General features: G+C 36.3%; 1 protein-coding gene across 5 annotated transcripts in view; it reads left to right on the top strand.

The window, feature by feature from the left end:
- Positions 1-19,259, top strand: part of LOC115455551 (protein Fe65 homolog) — an 81,140-nt gene that overhangs the window by 49,653 nt on the left and 12,228 nt on the right. For all 5 annotated transcript variants that reach the window (XM_037447700.1, XM_030184175.2, XM_037447701.1 and 2 more), the window contains 2 exons: positions 6,296-6,437; positions 17,887-17,925. In XM_037447700.1, the coding sequence (XP_037303597.1) occupies positions 6,296-6,437; positions 17,887-17,925 (181 nt within the window). The remainder of the gene's footprint in view (positions 1-6,295; positions 6,438-17,886; positions 17,926-19,259) is intronic.

Here is a 19,259-nt window from a genome sequence, read left to right as displayed (position 1 = left end):
TTATTCTGACTATAAATCGATGGCTCCTAAGCAGAGGCGGCTCTAGCTCATGTGCCGCCCGTGTGCAATCAATTCCTTCGCGCCCCCTAGGAGACAATATAATATTTAAAAAATTTGATACTAAATATTCAATCAAAAGTTATTGTGTAAAGTAACGAAGCTGCTCGCCGGCCTTAGCACGGGCACAGGTTGTTTGAGAGCGCCAGTGTCGCGAGCAACGCGTGTTTCTTTGAAGGTGTCGTGTGTACCTCCCCCTAACACACTGCGCCCGTGTGCAGCGCACACTCTGTACAATAGGTAAAGCCGCTTCTGCTCTTAAGTAAACTATCGTAAGGGGAAAAATAGTGATATTCACTTTTTGGCGTTTTGTTATGAAGGTACTGGCTACTATTAAACCCATTTAATTTAAAAACGAAATAAAAACTTCATTAACAGTCATTTACTAACTTTTTTTATGGGTTTGGTGCTAAACACCTATACGATAGTTTAATAGAAACCATCGAAATATGTATAGTTTATTAGAAACCATCGAAATATGTATGATTCAAAAATTGAAAACAAATAAAATACACGCTGTGACAGGATTTTAAACTCACGCCAAGTCGTCTCGACACTTTCACAATCAGTCAGTGCACTTAGGATTCACAACATGCATTGGCATTGCTCCAGGACATCTCGGAAGCTTTTAACACGTACAGTGCAAGATTTGTTATATCACAAACATTGAGAGGATGAAAAATTTTAATGTTACATATCTAATCGAAGGCGTATCCGGAGGAGAGGGAGGCGTCAGTCGGGTCATGACCCCCCCCCTGGGATGGGATTAAGTGACTACTGATTTTAATAAATCTCATTGATATATCTAATATGATAGCAAATGCACGCGAATGGCACGCATAATAGTAGTCGTGCTCTTTAATGTTCAGAGGAAATTGATATCGTTATTTGATTCAAATTATTTTGATGTTTATCAATAACATATTAGATTTTGTAATTAGATTTACTTTTGTAATTTATTTGGGTGTGTCCTCTCTGGACCTCGACTATGTGACCCCCTTCTGACTTGAAGGCTGGATGCGCTCTTATCCTACTGGAATTTTCTCAGTAGGTTGTAGGTGTTGTACGAGGGAATCCAGCTAGGTTTTAACGCAATGTCTATATCTGCTGCCCAGGAACATTACGCTAGAGATTAGAGACTTTCTCACCCTCGCACCCTACAACTCCTGTAAGCCAGGATCAGCAGTGGCACTCATTTTATGACACCGAGCAGTGAAACTCAGCAAGTCTCAGGGAAAACTAATTTGAAAAAACATTACGCTAGCTTTACGTTCGGTTTTGGAGAATATTGTTGTTAGTTAAATTACTTAATATTTTAATATTAACATCTTACATCCCAAGATATTAACCAATGCAGCAATAAAACTTTAAACTTCAATGTTCTTAATCATTCATAACACGAAATATCTTTAAGGTCCAAATTCCCTTAGCTCCTTTGCATCTCTACGTCAGGCCGGTACAAAGGTACGAATATTGATTTTCCACGACCTTCAGACGCGCCGCGGTCGGCTTGTCTAGCGGGCAAACTTTAAAACATAGTCTAATTGATGACGTGCGAGGATTACTGATTTTTGTATGACGGCATTGATGGTTATACTTTGATGTTTGATGTAAGTCATGATACCAGTAAATACAAGACATTCAAGATTATTAATACAGAAAGAATGTACTCAAATATTCGAGCACGAAAAAGTGACACTGCGCCTGATGGTAAGTGAAGTAGAGTCCAATGGAATGTCGACTACGAGAGATGATTACCCCTCGGCAATCTACACAATTATGCCGGCCTGTTGGAATCGGATATACTCAGGCTGACCCCAGAATACGACATAATAACATTGGCCACTATGAAAGGTTTTAACACCTTGTGTACGGTGGTTTCTATCTAGGTGAATATAAAATATATCCCACCAGCAATAGACCTTTATGTATGATATACTAATCACTTATTAAGTATAATAATAAATATTGTTTAGGCCGAAAAAGACAATACCTAAATATATATTTCGCACACAAGATTGCTGACATGTGGGATGCCGACTCTACAATTGTTGTTTGTGCATGTGTTGATACCAAAGCGCTGCGGCCAACACCTCCAGAAGCTCTCAATTGGCCGTTAGGTCACAGGTCAGATAGAGAAGGCAGTATTACTGAAGACGGCAGACGGGAGATTCCTCACTTTGAAGCCCTAACCTGCGGTGATTTGGATTTTTTGCCATCGGAGAGTGATTAATATTTTAAAATATGTTTATATTAATTGATATTTTCAATATATAAAAATGTTTACTTTCAAACTAAAGAGAATTAATGTTATATTCATAATATTGTATGGAAAGCAAATCAAAGCAATAGAAAACAAAAACACAATAAACATGCATGCATTAGCGTAAACAAGATGTTTGGATAATTTCTCGATCAAATGAATGCCAGGCACGAATGTATGTGAATCTGAAATTTCACGTGTAGAATCATTGATGTTTCTCTGCAAAGGCAATTCGTGCTGAATATTCGTTATAATTCTTATTATAAAGGATATTTCGATGAGTCGAAAATAATACAGTATAGTGGAAGGTATTATTATGCATCAATACAGTCTGCAAATCGTTCTAATGATTCTACATAAACTCATAAACGGAAACAGGCAGGATCGGGTTATATAGATCCTCCGCCACTGATACAGAATTAATTTTGACGGCATTTTTGTATGTTTCTGAAATTATGACACGACTTATATGTTAAAATATATGAAAAGCAAATTTTATAACAGCTTGATATTTTATATTATGTACCTATAACTATTTTTGATGACATTATTATTTCATTTATTTACCTAGTAGATTGTACCTGTTGTCTAACAATTAAGTATTTATAACCTGCCCACGAAAATAAAAAACCTCGCCATGTTGTGGTAAAATATGGAATTCATTTCTTGTACTGACAACGTTAATTTTAAAACGAAAAACCAAATGGCGCCTCCAAAGCAGAATTTTGATTTCACTTGTTAAGGTATGATGAATACAATGAGTAATACTCCATGCTATAATTAAGAACATATATCTAACTTTTTATATCAAGAGTATATCAATATTTACCATAATAATCATCTGAAATGGCGGAAACAGTTAAAATATTACCTAAAACTATCAATCGAACTTCCCGCACAATGGAACGCGGCGGACGTTACGCGCCGGAAGTGGGTTCGCAGTTACCGTTACATTTTGTTACATCGTGTGAACTACGCTTTACATCCGCCCAAGGCACACGCTGAAGCGGTCTTAGAATATTACGGTGGTTTTCGTGATCAAAAATCAGATTTATCAACTTTCGAATCACACTGATCTGATAGTAAGAAAAAGAATTCCTATGATAGAAAGTGATTACCAGTTTTTTTTGTTGATGCCAGATTTATTCTAGGCTTATTATTAGGCCAGCTGATGTTGTACACGACTTACTTACAGAAACTTACAGAAACCGGGACATGTGACTTGATTATTCTATGCGTATAATTACGGCAGCTGATATAGTATAGAGCTTACTTACAGGAACCTAGTAAACCCGGCAGTACATGTTATCCTCAGCAATTGAAGCATTCGAACAATTTTTACTTTGTAGATATCTATCAGACATTATAATCCAGCAAGTGTAGCACTTATAAAATAATCGCTGGAAGTCGTTAAAACCTTTTCTAAAAATCAAAGACCCCGGCACTTTTAAAAGATAGAGATAAAATGTTTCCTATGTTATTTAGGAGAAGTTTATCTCCAGATATTTTTTAATAAACCCATTCGTTAATTTATTCGTGATTGGCTAACACATAACATCGTAATCTTACATGTTGATAACAATTTTAAATCGCTTATGAAAACGCTATGAGCGTACACTCACGGCACACGTCGTTTGGTGCGTAAGAGCGTTGTTACGACATCTGCAGCACCATTTGTGAGGGAGCGCTGGAGGGTCGGAGGGCTTTACTCAACGGCCACTGCTTTGTAACAACCATCATACCCTCAATGGAATATATACAGCCTTTCGTGTTTGGAATTCGATGAATACGATACAATACGTTCATGTAGTTGCCTATGCTGTAAGATAGGTTTTTGGTGCAAAATAAATTTTTGTGATTTTGTTTTCGTTTCAGTTTTTTTGCAATCACTTTTCTAGCTTTAATCAGATTTTGTATTGTTAATTTAACTTTTCAAGAAAGGCACTCAATTGAGTACTCTCTCTTTGCTTAATAGAGTTTAGTTTCTATTGTCTCGTGTCCAAAGTATCGGCCAGCGTCTCTGCCTGAAGATACTATCTGGCCACTGTGTTAGTGTAATTTCCAAGTCTATCCTTATACTTCTTGCTATAGAATTTAACTTCTTTGACAGTTGGTATTTAAAAACATTTGTACATTTCCCAGTTTCTGATGACCTATGTTGTTACATATTGTTCTCAGGGTGTTAGTCTAAAACCTTAGAAGTATTTCCCAATTGGAGTTACTGAAAAATCTCCACAGTTGGGCTTTATTATTGCTTTGTACACCAATAATTCGTTGTCCATATTTAGTGGTGACTGTCTGCTTATAAGCTAATACAGGTTCTTGAACTGAAATGATGAATCCTTCCTTTTGGCTTTGATATTTATTTTATGGTTGAAGTTGATCTTCTATGAAAGTACGGCCCAAGCATCATTTAGAGTAAAATATGTTTTTGTTTACCCTATGTTCATCTCTACATCTATTCTCTGAGATATTGCTTATAGTATTAAGTCTTTATTTTTACTGTGTATATAAAACGTGCCTATAAAATTTAATATTATATGATAGTAAAGTGAAGTAAAATCTTATTTATCACTATTCGCTCTGAGTCCTGGTATCGAATCCCTGGTCGGGTAACTTGATGATGGGTTTTTCCGGTCAGTATTAGAAATCAGAAATACGTTTCTGATATGGCGATGGGCTTCCCATCTATCACACCATAGGGTAGGGTGCCCTATTGCCATATCTGCTCACCCCTTCAGGGATACAGGCATGATATGTCTCTATTTTTTTTACTATTTCAAAATACTTTTTAACTTTTATACCAAAAACCTCGCTAATGAAAGTAATCTTGTTATATGAAGTATAATAATGTTTCAGATTGGCAGACCTTGCTGAAATGTCAGCGTTGTTTTAAGGTTTCAGCTTTAGTTACACGATGCCGGCCAAGTGCCACGCGTTGTCTTATATTTTCACAAAACTAATGTGCGTGTATTTTAATCGACTTTGAAGGAGGTTCTGTTTTGATTAGTATGTGTCAGAACTCTGGATAGACAAAAAATAGTTAAACAATTTTCGATCTTAACGTAATTTACATAATAGTTTGATTGAGAAATGTTTCGGGGATTCTTATGTTGATACATACGTAATAACGTTAATTAATGAAGTGTTAAGAAATAGCTTGAAGAAGGGTTTCCACAACTTCAGAGTGAATCAGATGTATAAGCCGACCAAATACAAAACTCACTATCTATGCTCCCGAATGAATGGTAATGAAATTATTAATATCTACGTAGTTGTTTAACACGATAATTGGTAATAAAATTTATTTGAAACTTTTGAAACAGGCTCTAAATCTACGCTCCAGCAAACAACAATAGTCCAGTAACCGTTTAAAACAATATTATTAAGCAGAATGGACTGCGTTGCTTTAGGTTAGGTTAGCTTTGGTATATAAAGATAAGGTTGGTTGAATGGGTGCATTCTGGCCCCTTGGTTGATGTTCCCCCTTTGGGATATCAGGCGTGACGTTCCTTTGTGACCCTCAATCGTTTGTATTTTTATAAATACAGTTGTTGTACTCACTTTTCTAGAACAAGAATTATGTCTTAATGTTATTCTATTTTACTAAACGATAGGTCTATCGTATGTCAATTTGTTTAAAACGGTAGGTACAAGTTGTGTCTATTTCTACCAACAAACAAGAATTTGTCAGGACTGTAGTTTACTTTGTACTAAATTACTTAGTAGGGCATAATTAATTTTAAATTTTGTATGACGTGATTTGTACATGAAACTAACATGTCCATCCTGAAACTGTCATTTCGAACAAACACAAAGGCTTTCTGGAGATATGACGAGATACTAAGAGCGATGTAGTACCATATTTGTGATTTTTTAAATTGTGGTGCTACTATTTATATGAACTATGTACTAATAAATTTAGTACCAAATATTATTCCTGCAAAACTAACATGCAAATTCCTTTGCCCACAGAGAATGGTCTACTCTCATACGAGAACCCCAACTACCACTTGGACCCGTCCCGCCTCGAGTCAGCGATATACACAGATCTATACGACATGCATGACGAGAAGAACACGCCAGACGACTACGACAGCTACCTTGACAACAGGAGGTAGGTGGAAATATACTTCTTGCCTTAATAATACCAATTTTGACAGCCTCGGTGGCGGACGCGTACGCGGTAGGACTGTGATTACTGCGCTAAGGGTTCAAATTCTGGGTCGGGCTAAAATTAATTGTGACTGGGTTTCCCAATCTTAAAATTAGCCAACCATAAGTCGGAGTTGAGAATTTGGAGGTGTGATAGCGCTGTACGTCGGAATGAACGGAAAGTCGTTGGCCCTGCGCCTGATCTCTCTCTGTTCATGTCGGATTGTCGTCTCACCGGGCTATAAGAGTAAAGAAAGTATACCTGTGTATTGCGCACACACTTGTGCACTATATTATCTCCTGTGAACCTAGTTGATCTGGCCGCCGTGGAATTCGGCTACGAGGGATTCAATACCAGTCTAGCCGTGGAGGTTTTAGGGGTGGCGAAAGGGGCAACTGCCTAAGGCCTCGTGCTTGCAAGGGCCACAAAGAAAATACATTACTTAACTTCAACAATCGGGTACAAAGGCCTCGCACTGGTCTGCTCGTCGGGGCGTTGATATAGGTCGCCACTGGAGCCCTGTATTACACTGTCTCATTCTTAGGCTGCAAAGTCTTCGAAACGTCGAGAGAAATATATAAAACCGCATAATATAAAAAACCGCAATAAAATACGAAAAAGTTTTATTTCAACAGTAAAATGAATACAATTATATGTGGGCCTTTTTTGTAAGTTCATAATTTTTGTAGACTCCCCCCCCCTTCGTGTACTTCTTAATAGGTTTTTTTTCGAAATATCCTTTAGGGACTGTGCCCCCGCGTACCCCCATAAAAAACCCTGATTATATGTAATTTTTATGCAATGAACAGTTCAGAATCCAAAGCATTTTATTTCTAAACTAAAATTCTAAAGCGCCGAGCTGTACTTCAGAGATTTCAACTTGCATCTTACACTCGGCCGATTGGAAATCCCGATAAGTGCATTGTTCAAAGAATCGATTTGCGTCGCACATTGGAGCTGTCTGAATCAAATATCGAGTGTAAAGGGATTCTTGAGGATTTTCAGTCTTTAAGAATTTAAGTACTGTATTTTTCACTCTACTTTCTTAGGAAGGTTCTAGAATGGGCAGCGATGATTGTACTTATTGTAGTACAGTGTTCATGAACTTATTTTCAAGATGGTATCAATTATAATCTATTAAGTATTAGAGTGAGTAACCATCAGATGATTTCTTCATATTTTGTCATCTTTATCGACCCACCACGATAATTGACGAGTATTAGACGATCCACTAGTTCGTTTGTCTACCTTCTTGTATAAAAACTAATTGTCCGATTACCATTATATCTATAATTTAAATCTGATATAAACTGCCCTTCGCTTTTTACTGAGTATAATTGTTTGGTTTCTTAACAAACTAAAAAAAAGTTAATTCGTTGGCTTGTAAGGTCATCAATCAAGAACGTAAATAAAGCACTACATAAGCTAATACTTGGCCAAAGATGTAACTGGTACCGATGCGATTCTAGGACGTACAAACCTAGGACACTAACTTCTACCGAAAAACGGATTTTTACTATTTAAAGGTTGTATAAAATATTCGTATCCAAAATCAAACCTGACGACTCACAAGTAGCCCAACGCTGCCTCTAACCCTATAGTCAAATGTTAACATACATTATCAAACAGAAAATAATACATAGCCAACAATGACGGCTAATAACGTCATGACAATGTTCTGTATCTAATAACAGCGCGACGTGTAATCACGATACACCGTAATGCTTCGAAATTACACATTCCATTTTCAAATATTGTAATTGGTAGTAAAATGTGTTGAATTTAAGAATCCTGCTGTAATGGTTTTGTACGTGTTTCAATAGAGAAATAAAATAAAAACTTTTTTTGATATTTAGCATGTTACAATTGCATTAATTATAATAATTAGGTATGTTATATATTGATAGTTGAGATTATTTTCGTCCAATATGGTGGTTAGTGAGGAGCTAATAGTGTTTGTATAATAAATATTATTTGTTATCTTTTGAATTAAAAAATGACATATTTTATAAATTATTTATGTGTTACCTAATAATTGATTTACCTCAGTATTTATTTTGTGTTAAAATATATATTTTTTTTTGAGATTTATGTAAATTCGACCATAAGTCTCCTATTATAAATCAGGGTTTCATGAGGTTTGGTAGCATATTTCAAAGCGGGAATCGATCCGCTATATATTATTTCTCGTTCGCACAATGATTGTTGTTATTTGCTCCGCACAAAGCAATTTGAGTTATGGAGGTTATATTTCGTCATCTTTGATTTATAGCTAGTATGTAAGAAAAAACATTTACTATGAGTATTAAAAATGTAAAAATAACTAGTCCTTTCGGCCTCAACGGATTTATTTTAGTATAATTTTTAGGTCACAGTTTATTACACATAGCTTTTGTTCTCCTCTGTGCGCGCTAGAAAATCTTTTTCCATACAAAATTCCCACAGGATTCGTGCATTTTTCCGGGATATAGAGTGCCCTACATTACGCACCGACCCATAAAATGTCTCTAAAAGGCTTGTGTGTATTTAATATGTAAGCATAAAAGATTGTACATATGAGAGGTACCGACCATCAATATAAAGGAAAGTACTGCACGACAACGCCTTGACCATGCCCGTGGCATTGTCGGTCTGTGAACTACAGTGACCACTTACCACCAGGTCACTGTCTTTATAGGCAGTAAAAATAGTCGCTGTTAAACCAAATACGATATGAGACTTAAAGCAATAAAACTACGAGGAATGAGGTCGCATATCCCAATATTAATCTGTCGTTACACAATATCAATAACCCAAATCAAACAAGCAATAAAGCACAGGTCGCGCTTCGTACAGCGCTTGTGGCGCCAGATGACGGGTGCATTGACCTGCCAAGTGCGCAGTCGCCTGCATCGATCGCTTGCAGCGCTGCCGTGTGTGGCTCGTCCTATGTCCGACCCATGCGCTCCTTATTTACGCTTTTTTACACGCTTAGTGCTTTATTGTTCGTATTTTTGAATTTAGAACGCTGGTTCTTAATGGCTAGATAAAGTTTTTTTTTAATTCAAATTTCCAGCCAGTCACGAAATCTGTGCATTATAACTGGACTTTACGTTAGAAAATTAAAAAGTACATTATTTTTGCCGCCATATTTTTTATTTATACCCATGTCTGGAAAGGGTGCCAAAGTAAAAAGATTAATGATTTCCTGACAACGATGAGAATAATATCTATATTGCCAGTACTATTGTATTGTTGTTTCCGCTTCATTCTTATTATAATGTCTCAAACGCCGTATTTGCGATCCTGCGCGCGATTCAACGGAGATATGTAAGTTTTAATTTTAAATATTTTTATCTTCCACCGTAAATGATAACATTAAATACATGTTTGAATTTAGAATGTACGTAAATAATTTGATGAATTCATTTATTGCGTGATCGGTAATAAGTTTATATTTATAGAGCTGTAACTTAAACTTGAAATGGGATACAAATTTGCTGCATATTAGAATGCTTTTTATTAAGTTTTATCTTTTAAATACCGTAATGTATTAAGATTAAAACCATTATGAGTATTTTTATATTAGTAAATTTTACAAAGGTTTCATGACTAAAAAAGCAATTGGTTGCCTATATTTGTGTTAGACAAAATTTATAAATAGCAATTTATAGAGAAAACCACGTTAGGGCGTTGATAGAAGAGATATTTTGCGGGTAACTTTAATATTTTGCGTTTGATGCACGTAGAGTGAAATTCCAAATATTTCATCAAAATTCTTGCATCATATTCCGCCATGAGCACGGTGACAAACTCTGCTAATGACTCTCCATACTCCAGGCGCTTTTCGGAATAAAATTAATTAATATGTAACCTTATTTACTTAGAAGTAGCGTAGTTGGGAATATATAAAAAAAATGCTTTCTTATGTTTACGCGAATGTTAGACATTAAAATTAAACTACGGTTACCATGAAGACTTCAAAGTCTTTGAAACGTCGTGAGAAAACTAAAATATAAAAAACTGCGATAAAATCCGAAAAATTAGTTTAATTTTTATATATAAAAAAATAGTTTTAGATGGCTAGAGGCTATCTGGTACAAACAAACTTAATCTAATTATTAATGTAGATCTGCTTATTGTCGACAATTCAGGATATCGTATAAAACTGTCAAAAATACAAATACAATCCCTCCTAACCGAATTTCGGCAATGGCGGCCAATCTCAACGGAGATCAGCCACGCATGAGATGTTATAGTGCACTAGTGTGTGCGCAATACACAGGTGCACTCTCTGTTCCTTCACTCTCGTAGTTCGATGAGACGGCAATCCTATATGACTGGAGAGATCAGGCGCGGGAACAACGGCTTTACGTGCTTTCCGAGGCACGGGAGTATCAACTGCCAACTTCCTAACTCCGAGCTGCGAATGAGTAATTTTTAAGATGGAAACCCCAGTTACAATTATTTTGGCCCGGGATTCGAACTCAGGACCTCAACGCAGTACTTGTACCGTGTAAAATAACAACTACGCCTAAAGCCACGATCAAACTAATTGCAGTAAAAAAATGCAATCCCATTTCATCGGGATCGTATGGACGTGCAATATGATTTGCCAATGGAACCGTAAATGAACGAATCCTGCATCAGCACGAGCTATAAATTGCCGCTGAAATGAGTTCGCTCGCCGCCGGTTTAATGGCCACGCGCAACGTCGGCGGCCGCGTGCCGAGCCCAACAACATCCGCTCGCAGCGTAGATAATAATGCTGCTGTTGTGTGGTCCAAGTTGTGGGTGATAGCGGAGGCAGTTTGTGGGATAAGTGATGAGAATTTGTCAAAATATTTTACTGATATAAATAAGAGCAATAATGCGAATATAGGTATGAAGAATGATTATAAATTCAGCATTAAACATTAACTGTGAACCTGCACGATTATCGTATGAAATGTGCTATATTTATTTATCCTTTAACACTTATATATCACTACTCAATTCGAAAAAATCTACAGTGTTTGTGTTTTATCTAAAAACAAAGTTTTAGATAGAAAGTAGCCTATAACCTTCCTAGGGTCTTAAACTATCTCCATAACAAACTTCATAAAAATCCGTTCAGTAGATTTTTAGGAAATCGATAACATACAGACAGACAGAAAAGTGGACTTTGTTTTATAATATGTAGAATTACACACACCATCACGTATTTATCCCCGAAAGGGTATGCAGAGGAGCAACCAGGGCACCCACTTTTCGCCAAGTGTGTTCCGTCCCATGATGTGATAAGGGGCGAGCCTATCGCCATATCGGGCACAAATTCCAGACTCCGGGCAGAAAATCCCACATATCACTTTTCCCGACCCGGGATTTGAACCCAGGACCTCAGAGCGCTGTCGTATTGCGCATGCAGTACAACTACGCCACCGAGGCAGTAATATGTAGGAAATATAAAAGCATTTCCCTTCATCTCGTAGCCTGCAAACTTTACAAATTGTCGCCGCGTATAACTCAACGGAACAAACAACTGGATGCTCGTATTTCACAAACTAAGTTATCCCGTGCTCGGTTTCAGCGCGAAATGACGTAAAACTTTGCATTTTTGTTTGTACACCGAGTTTTTATGTAAATAGTTTTTCGTGGCTGTTTTCAGTTTCAAAAATGACATTAAGGATTATACTGAACAATGGTTTTTATCAGCGTTGGTTTTTATCAGCATATGCTGAGCTGGGGTCGTTTTTGTGACGAGCAAATAGATTTAAGTATTTTATTTTTGTAATTATTATGTGATTTTGCTTGTTACAAATATTCTTTTTTCTTCTTTCTTCTTTCTTCAATGGCGAAAAGTACATGTAATCCAATTCCCGCCGTCTTTCCTTTATGTAGAATCTAATTATCATTAGAACGATTAGCAGACTGCATTTATACATATTAGTTTTTATCTATATGTTGTGAGTTCCCTTTTTGAAATTTTCACCTTTCGCCACTTGTACTGGGTATATCTTGTTTTGTTTGGGTGTATATTTTTATTGATATTTAAACCTCTTGCGGTTAAGAGTTACCCATTCGCAGTTAAATATTTATTTCTTGATGGTTGTTAGTTTTTTGATGATTTTCATTATGGTTATGCTGTTATGTTGCCATTAGAGTTTGTTTTTCTGGCCATTGTTAAGATCTACCAATATTTGCCTTTTTTCAAACTTTTCTTACACTTCGTTATAGACTAGATTCTTTGTAAAACATGATTGTATTCGAATAACTAGCACAATGAAATTAAAGTAAAATTATTTGAATTTACTTTAGCATCTAAGAAAATTTTAGAGGTGACATTTATTTTTTAAATAACAATTCTCACCCTAGACACCCTGAAAATAAATTGAGATCACGTCCCGACTCCATCCCCCCGATGCATCCGTTTTCTACGTGCTAAATTGCATCTAGAAGCGCCTCTATCACGACGTCATAGAGTCGATATTTCCCCACACGTAGTCATAGAGTTCAATTAAGTTACCTATTGCGTGACAAACGTGACTGGTATAAAAATTATCTTTATTACGTTATTTTTACGGAATAGGGGAGAAGATATAGAATGGTTTGCTTAGTGACCTACTAAGTATGTGGGGTTTGGGTTCAATCCCGGCGAGGTACCGTTAGCGTATAAAATGTTGGTATAGTCTTTATGTTTTTACACACACACATACATATCACGTATCTATCCTCAAAGGGGTATCCAGCGCAATCAGGGCACCCATTTTTCGCCAAGTGTGTTTTTCCCATGATGTGATAGAGGGCGAGCCTATCGCCATATCGGGCACAAATTCTAAACTCCGGGCTGATACAGAGCAGAAAAACCCAAAAATAACTTTGTCCGACCCGGGATTCGAACCCAGGACCTCGGAGCGCTGCCGTACCGCGCATGCAGTACAACTACGCCACCGAGGAAGTCCTCCATGTTTTTACAATGGTGGATAACTTGTTCATTTCCCAGTAATATAAAAAGACATGCTAGCAACAATGGAACACGAAGCTGCATAGGACCTGCATGCTTGTTTGAATCAAAATATACTCTTAATCAGAAAGATACAGGATATTTTAGAAGGTCTGAAAATGGCCGCGTTTATTCATTTATTACCCCAAGGCTGTAAAAGAAGGGAATGTTCCTCTTTCATTATACTTTTCGTTCATTCACCTATCTTCGGTTGGTAAATGAATTCGAATTAAACATTACTTATTTAAATTGAAAGTGTATTTTTCGCAAACTCGTATCATTTTTGTAATGGTATCAACATTGAATGTGATGAGATAATAGCGTTTCTTGTAAGTTGTATATTCTTTATGACGATTTCATTAATATGAAATGATTATATATTATTATATTACTAAAATGAAAAAGATTGTTATTAAAATTTTAAAACTGTAACTACATACAAAATTCTACGGACCATTTTCGAGTGCAATATAAGAAAAAACATTGAATCTGATTTTAACCAGAAGACCGGAATAATACGACCAAATTAAACTGCAGTCCTAACTGTAGGTATATCAATTTATAATTATATAGTTAATCAGCATTTTTATGTTGTTGTGTATCAGGGATATTTACTAAATAATAGAAGCCGGTAATTATTACTGCGAAAATTCTTTATTCGGCAAAGGAATGCGAGAGCATAGACAATCACAAACATAATTACATTAATCCATGAAGCATCGGAATGTTTGCCGGCAAACATGACAGCTACATGACATTTACGTGTGTCACGGGAATATAACCTTATATACTACATAATAAGGTGACACGCGTAATGACTTTTACTCAACATAATATATATCGACCATTAAAAGGCTTAAGCGACATTTTTTGCGACACTAAGTTTTATACATACTGATGTATTTTTTCTAATAAACAAAAGAATACTGTACTAGTCACCTAAGTATTCAATAGTTACATCTACATTGTTATTAGTTGAACAGGCGAAACTAGGTTACGTTTTGTTAGCAACAGTTCTAGTCTAGGACCTTGGCACAGTCGGAGTTAGGCTTCGTTACGAGTACATACTACCGCTTTATTCAATTATTGCACTGATTAAAGCAAGGATAGATTTCATTTGCAAAACATAATCAGACTTACTTATAAACTTGTTTTAGAGGTGGTTAAGAATTGCTTAAGTAGCTGTCAAAAACGTCACCGGTTCTTAGTTAACCTATTTCAGAGACAAGACGGCGGGTTTTGACTTACAGCTGATCGAGTAAATTTATGTTTTAAATATGCATAGCTTAGCGAATTTTTTATAAGACTGAATATGTTTAACCATTTGTTGTTCGGGTGAATGACTTTTACTAGTGGCTTTTGATGACTTTCTCGTTTGCCTAGTCCTTCTGGATAGGTATAATCGTCATGTCAATATCTGGCAAGTAACATTGTGCAAGCATTATTGTATACTGGTTTGAAAGAAATTATACTCAGTTAAATTACCGGGCATTGTGAGACTAAACGTCTAATGTCTCAGGATGATAAGCGCAGTGCAATATCGTGTTGTAATTTAAGGTTCAAGTGGTGTTCCTATTGTTAATGGGAGTCATAATACTTACCATCAGACGAGCGGCTTGCTCGTTTTGTCACGTATTCATAAAAAAAAGTCGTTTTATATTTTTTCGGAATTCCTAGCTTAAGATTAGATTTTACAAGTTGCTTGAGAAATTATTTCCGCTTCTTACCACTGCTATTTCACCCTTTATAAACTAAGACTTTTTATAGATAGCTTTGCTGCATTTAATACTAAATTCTTAAAGTCTAGACCGCTAACACTACACATTGTAGGGGCGATAAACCGGCGAGGCGTGCTATAAACCGTGTTCCAGCTGGGTGCCGACCCTTTTACGGGCCCGTGGTGCAGGTCGTCAAACGGTTTTATAGCTTGTGTTTATAACATATAGTTTATTTCTCTACAAATTTAAAATGGGTCTTAGTAATTTGTGCCCTTTAGTTTTAAAGTTTATCCCAACCTTATATGCAATGTAAATTGACATGATTGTAAGTAGTAGGGTTTCCACTTTGTAGATAGCACTGAGGATTCATTAGACCGGTGAAATGCAATGTTTTGCAGTAAATAACGCAAAGCAGCAACTTTGATATAGCGTTTCTTAATCATTAGATTGCAGATCAAATTAGCTTCGCTATTTGCTTGTCCGACAAATCACCCACTGTACTATAGACACAAGATATATGATGATAATGACATGGAAAATCTGATAACATTCTTTATCAGAAAACACAAAATATTTCACGGAAAAGTTATAAATTACCGCCATCTACCGGCAAAAACCAATCGCTACCGCCCGTCACTTGCACTGCATTTCCCAGCTGAAATTGAAGTGGAACGCACGTACCTATTGTGGGAGACTGGAGCTGTAATGGAATTTTCAGTCCGGCGCGTGACGTTCAGCGTCTGGCGCGGCTCTGTCTAGATGCTGGGTTGCACGCTTAATCATTTTATGAAGGTGTTTGTTGACATATTTTGTTTACCGTTTTATGTTACTTACATAATGCGCTTGCGCGTTGTAGGAGGGTTTGCTGATTTAGAGGTGTTTGTAGATCAACAAATATTTAGTTAATAGTAATGACTCGTGTATATGACCTCCTGGTTTGGCTGGTGGTAGGATATATTTTCTATCCGCCCTGATAGAGATTACCGTACACAAGGTGATAAAACCCCATTAGTGGCCGAGTAAGTGTGTCGCGTTCTGGAATCAGCTGTGTATATCCGGTTTCAACAGGCCGGCATAATTGTGTCGGCTTTGCCATGTACATATAAAAAACAAACCTACGATGCTAGTAAAATTCAATCTGATTCATAAGGATTGAAGGTTGATAATCGTTCGATCGATTTGTAAAAGCCGTTGTAGTTCTAGAATATTCAGTTTCATTTACTTCGAAGAAATAATATAATGGTGGAACATCGTATTTTTCCTATAAATCTAAAATTATTTTCAAGGCTTATTACTTAATCTTTGATCCCTCGAGCCACATCACCGTCTTATAACAAAGAATCGTACCAAATTATGAAGGATATACGTCAATTACAGTAATTACCGGAAATTTGTCATACTCAGAGACCGTGGCAGGGTACTTCTATCAGAATTCATCATAAGCGCTATATAAAAAATATAAAGTTAACAGTTTTACTTATAAACTTGTTTTAGCTTTAAGGGGTGGTTAAGAGTTGCTCAAATAGCTGTCAAAAACATAACAGGTTTCCTAGTTTAAACCTTATTAGGAGGCAAGACGGCGGGTTTTCACTTACAGCTGATCGAGTAAACGTGTTTTAACTAAGCATAGCTTTGCAAATTTTTTGTAAGTAAACCTGTAGGATTCGTGATGGTTTTCGGATTCTGGTAGATTTAAAACATAGAGTGAAAAAGCAGTGAAAAAAGGGTTCTTTGTCTTCAGTTTACGAGACAATTTTAAAATGGCAGTCAGTCATTGGCAGTTCTTTGTTAGGTAACATTGATTATTAGAAGGTATCTTAAGAGTTTCTAAATAAATTGCAATATGTAAGTAATGTCTCAAATGTAGTAAAATTAAAATTTGAAAGGAAGTGTCCATTATAGGCGATTTCACCCGACGCCTCTGCTTTACGGTTTGCGACGTGTGCGGAAGCAAATGGTGCGGGTTTACGACCTGCTCAGAATATCTACCGTTTTATTTTTAAACTTCTGGAAAACCATTTCCGAATCAAATATCGTAACAAGGGGTTGTATTCATGTTTGCTTCATTCTTGTGGTTTCGTTGAATAAAACACTAGCAGTATGGCAAACCTACTTTTTTATAACAAAGTCCACTTTTCTGTCTGTCTATGTTATCGATTTTCTCTAAATTTACTGAACGGATTTTTATGAAATTTGGTATGGAGTTAGTTTAAGACAATGGGAAGGTATACGCTACTTCCTATCCCGGAAAACTCCTCGCGGATAGTTATCAATGTGAAAATTTGTAAACAATATTGAAATACTACGATTTGTTTTAATACAAGCACAGCATACCGACCCCACTGATGGTAAACGGAGTGGGGTCCAGATAGTGTCGGCTAACGAGAGATGGTCATCACTTGATAGTCGATACAATTATGTCGGCCTGTTTAGAACCTGAAGGTTTGGACATTAAGAAGCAAAATCAGTTCGCCCAGTATACACTGGCTATTCGTAAATATTTAATCATAGCATAGGTATAATAAATAATAATAACTGTTATAATAAAGGTTGCCTGAAAAAGATCGCTTGTGGCAATAAGGCCGCCCATTGCACACCATAGATTTAAGAAAATGCATTAATCTTGTTTGTGTTTCTCTACTTAACAATGGTTACAATAAAGAGTATTTGTACATTTGTAAATTTAAAACAGAATTCGAACCTTATATATATAAAAATGATATTGTTTCAGAGTCGAAGACGAAGCCTCATCACCAGTAAACAAAACAAGGTCAGTATAATGCATTTAAATTACTTATTTGCTACGTACATTCTCTCGTATGCAAGTCTGGCTGGGATGTACCATCTTAATGTACATTTCTACATCCAAGCAAAATTGCAAGCACCTTTGTTAAAGAATGTAGGATCATCATAGATGTTTTTTTTTGGTTTAAATGATGAGACGAGCTTGCCGTTCGCCTGATGGTATACGATAAGATCGCCCATAATAGTAGAAACACCATCCAACACCCTAAATTACAAAGAATTATTTGGTATTCCACTGCGCTCGCCATCCTGAGACAATAGATGATAAGTGCTATTATGTCCAGTAGTTACACTGGCTAAAATGATCTTCAAACCGGAACACAACAGTTACTACACACTACTGCTTGGCGGCAGAAATAGATATTACGGTGGTACCTACCTAAGCGGACTCTTACATATGAGATACCTAACATGAGTAGTGTCAACTAAGGGGGACGAAGGCAATGAAATACCATGTAAGGTTGTGATGCAGCTCTGAGTAGTGTTGCATTTGTATAAGTTACTGTCAGACAAGATGTTTGCTCGTTTCCATTCTGTTTTATAAAAACTAGTTGACCCGACAGATGTTGTCCCGTCTTAACTATGAATTTGTAGCGCTTATTCTGTCAATCGCTGACAGTTATTTAAAGCAGTTACATAAAATTAATATTTTCGTTAAGTTTCCTTAAATTTTATAATTATCCGCGCAATTTTTTGAATTTTTTCTTTCATAAGAATCTTCTCCTGACAATAACAAACACAACAACAAAAAAATAGTGAAATCGGTCCACCCGTTCCCGCGTGATGGCGTGACCAAGGGAAATGGGGATTCATTTTTATATATATAGATAAGTAAGAAAAAGCCAAATTATAAGTCATTAAGGCATTTATACTTCCACCTAGTATAGGTACAATGCTCGAACAAAGAACACTTTTTATCTTAATAGACAATTCTCACAACATTAAACCTCTATTGTTGATTCTTTACACCGAGTTAGAAATGATGCAAGGACAGATTTTAACATAATAACTGTATGTATGTACCCACTGACGTCTATATAAGATTATACAGGTAACTATTCTGTATATAGGTATACGTAACACTACAAATCAGTTAAAAATTGCTAATAATTTCCAGGAAATTATAAAATCATTTCTTTAACACCTACATACGTATGTACGTTGTAAGGTTGTATATAGGTATGTATATACAACCTTACTAAAAATATAAGTCGGGTTTTCTAAGCTTTATGCGTGTTTATTTGAGTTGGTTTAAGCCAAGGCTTGCAGTTCAACGAAACTAGGCCGACGCCTACAATC

The sequence above is a fragment of the Manduca sexta genome, chromosome 7, assembly GCF_014839805.1.
Source record: "Manduca sexta isolate Smith_Timp_Sample1 chromosome 7, JHU_Msex_v1.0, whole genome shotgun sequence".
Classification (NCBI taxonomy): Eukaryota; Metazoa; Arthropoda; class Insecta; order Lepidoptera; family Sphingidae; genus Manduca; species Manduca sexta.
Note: the sequence above shows the minus strand (reverse complement) of the source record. Positions and strands in the feature narration are given on the sequence as shown.